Raw genomic sequence first — 3113 nt, 5'->3', positions numbered from 1 at the left:
TAAAACACGGTGAATTAGAATTAAAACACGGTGAATTAGAATTAAAACACGGTGAATTAGAATTAAAACACGGTGAATTAGAATTAAAACACGGTGAATTAGAATTAAAACACGGTGAATTAGAATTAAAACAGTGAATTAGAATTAAAACACGTTGAATTAGAATTAAAACAGTGAATTAGAATTAAAACACGGTGAATTAGAATTGAAACACGGTGAATTAGAATTAAAACACGGTGAATTGGAGAGACTTGGTCTTATTTTACTAACAACAACAAATGATAGATTTGATGGTTAGCGTCACACGTGTGCAGCTTTTTGATGCCTTCTTTCTCTGTACGTCTTTTACATTGAAGTTCTCCTGCAGGCTGAGCTTTTATTTTGTGGACTCTGTTTTTATTTGTGGCAGGTCAGGAGGAGGCGTACGAGGTGAGGAAGAGGAGGCTCCTCAGGGGGAAGTCGGTGCCTCACTACGCAGCCGTGGAGCCTCGGGGGAAGGGGCTGATGGTGGCCTCGGAGAAGCCTTTCGTCTTCACGCACGTGGACGGGCGTCCCGTGGAGCAGCCGGAGCCTATGGAGGTGGAGGCCACAGGTGAGCCGCCGGGGCTGATGGGAAAACCTTTACTCTGCCAGAGACGGTGTTCAGAGGTTTCCACCACTGTTCTGACTAATTCTTTTTACAACTCAATGATGATATTAAACCTGACAAACAGGTGTTTTTTACGAAACATCAGCATTGTTCATTTATAAACTTTCATTTGCTCATTTGTTGTTAAATAACCAAAAAGTGTAGAATTCAGCCAGTTTGACAGACGTTGCTGAAACTTGGTGTGGTAGTAGCTGAGAGTCGTCCCTAACACCCAGTCTGGGCTCAGGTTGAGCACGGCGAGCGCTCCACCGTCTGTAATTCAGACGTTGTGAGTCGCTGAAGGCTCGTTTCCTGCAGACCGGAGGGTTTGGATCGTCTCACCGACAGCTTCTGACTCGTTTCTTCGAGCAGGTCGTCTCCGCTTGTTGAGTCACTTCATTCTAATCATTGTTTATTGTTGTTGTTTATTGTTGCACTCCTCCGCTGATGAGCCCACCTCCATCTGTCTCCTCTTGATACTTTCCTGACGGCTCAAAGATTTGCTGCTTTTGTAGAAGCTGCAGGCTGCTGCTGGTTGTTGCCATGGAAACGGCTGAGTGGGCGCCACAGAAGGATGACAGATCTGGATCTGGGTCCACAGGTCCAGATCTGGGTCGTGCTTTCCTGTTTTTACTGTGGGGAACAGTGAGATCTCTGTTGAGGCCCACATCTGGATAAGTTAAAGGTTTAATTTAAATTGTTTTAATTTGAAAATCCAGAGTCGTCCTGCTCATCAGGCTGCTGATCTGTGAACAAAACAAGATGCAGGTAAACCAGAGGATCCTTTAGTGTTTAACTGTAAGGAGCTTCAGCAGTAGTCATCTTTAAACTCATTGTTCTCTAAAAGAAGACCCAGCTGCAGAACATGATTTAATTTTGTTTTTCTCAAGTTTCACTGTTTTATCGTTTTCTGCTGCTCCTGCAAACAAGAAACAAGTCCTGGAGAGCCAGGTCCACCAACTGAACCAAACGTTTTCCAGCATCCGCCTTCTGCCGTAACGCTCCGTAAATAAAAACACCCACGTTTTCAAGGATAAACTGTGAAGAGACGTTTGTGGACACAAGAAGAACTTGTAGAAAAGTTTAAACCGGTGAAGATTTAGTGACTTGATTAGTAAAATCAGTAAACTCTGTGTTCAGCAGCAAAGACAAAGTTCTGAAAGCAGTCGGGGAAAGTCCAACTTCCTGTGACCCGTTTAAACGATGGTTCTGAAGCCTGGAGGTCCAAACACGCCTGGCTTTGTCGTTCACGTCTGTCGGGCTTTTCTTCAGTTTTTAGTCAGCTTGGTTTCGGCCGCTCGATGTGTCGGATCTTATGGTTCCTGGTGGAAACGATGCGTTTTTGTTTTTCTGACACCGAGACGTGAGTTAAAAGTCACAACGTAAACAGCTGTTGTTGTTGTTGTTGTTGTTGTTGTTGTTGTTGTTGTTGTTGTTGTCATGCTCCTCTGCACCAGCAAGAGAGGAGAGGGCTCTCGCCTGAAGTGAGGCCCAAGTAGAGCAGGTCGGTCTCTGGCGGTGGTCTGAGTGGATACCCTGCTCTGAGGCGGTCCAGACCTGTATTTAGACACACGTTCATGTCGCAGTGAACCGGCTTCTTTATTCCAAACTGAACGCAGCAGCTGGGAAGCTGTTTGTGATCTTTGCTTAATGCTCCGTGATGTAAGAACTTACGTTCAGTACCAGAACTCAGACCCAGCAGGAGCTCCAACCCGTCTGTCTGGTTCTGGTTTCAGATCCGCTCTACTTCTGGCAGCAGACGTCAGAAGACCTCACCGTCTGTGTGCGGATCCCCGAGGGCGTCACCCGAGAGGACGTCCGGTTCCAGCTGACGGCGGACCACCTGAGCGTCGGAGTTCAGGGGTTTCCCCCAATCCTGGAAGGCCAGCTGTACGGGTCCGTGGAGCCCGAGGCCAGCGCCTGGATCATCAAAAACAATAAAAGGTCAGAGGTTCAGGAGCTTTGCACATCTCGTTTCCAGCAGCTTTTTCTTGATCCTGTGGCTGCGGAGAGGAGACACTCGAGACACTCGACGCCCCTGAACCCGAGCTTATCGATGGAAAACATCCGAGTCAAAACACGCCGATGATAAATATCAACAACTGCTTCAGATCGGCCCAGATTCATTCCTAAAGTGTAATCCAGTAGATTAAATCATAATCTGATGGCTGCCAAGGTGGGTACAACATGGGCAGAGCTAAGCAACTAAATATTAACAGACAAGAATACAAAACCAACGTGCACGACCTTCTGCACACAAACATTCACAATTCAGAGAGACTGCAGCGAAAGATTCATGTTTTCTCTCAGTTTTCTGTCTCGTCACTATCTAATCTCATCTAGTCCCCATTTAGTCTCTGTCTAGTCCCCGTTCAGTTTCTGACTGTTGCAGCTCAGAGTTCAGTTCAGTTGGGCTGCGATTGATCCAGACCCTGAGGGTTCATCAGGTGATCAGCTGATCCAGACCCTGAGGGTTCATCAGGTG

The 3113-nt window shown here is 46.6% G+C and overlaps 1 protein-coding gene across 1 annotated transcript in view; it reads left to right on the top strand.

The window, feature by feature from the left end:
- Positions 1-3113, top strand: part of nudcd1 (NudC domain containing 1) — a gene marked incomplete at its 3' end in the record, with an annotated part of 21690 nt that overhangs the window by 11072 nt on the left and 7505 nt on the right. The window contains 2 exon segments of the mRNA XM_037693173.1: positions 410-592; positions 2365-2572. Coding sequence (XP_037549101.1) covers positions 410-592; positions 2365-2572 — 391 coding nt within the window.

The sequence above is a fragment of the Nematolebias whitei genome, chromosome 19, assembly GCF_014905685.2.
Source record: "Nematolebias whitei isolate Nwh7 chromosome 19, NemWhi1, whole genome shotgun sequence".
Taxonomy (NCBI): Eukaryota; Metazoa; Chordata; class Actinopteri; order Cyprinodontiformes; family Rivulidae; genus Nematolebias; species Nematolebias whitei.
The sequence above is the reverse complement of the archived record's forward strand: the minus strand, read 5'-3'. Positions and strand labels throughout refer to the sequence as shown.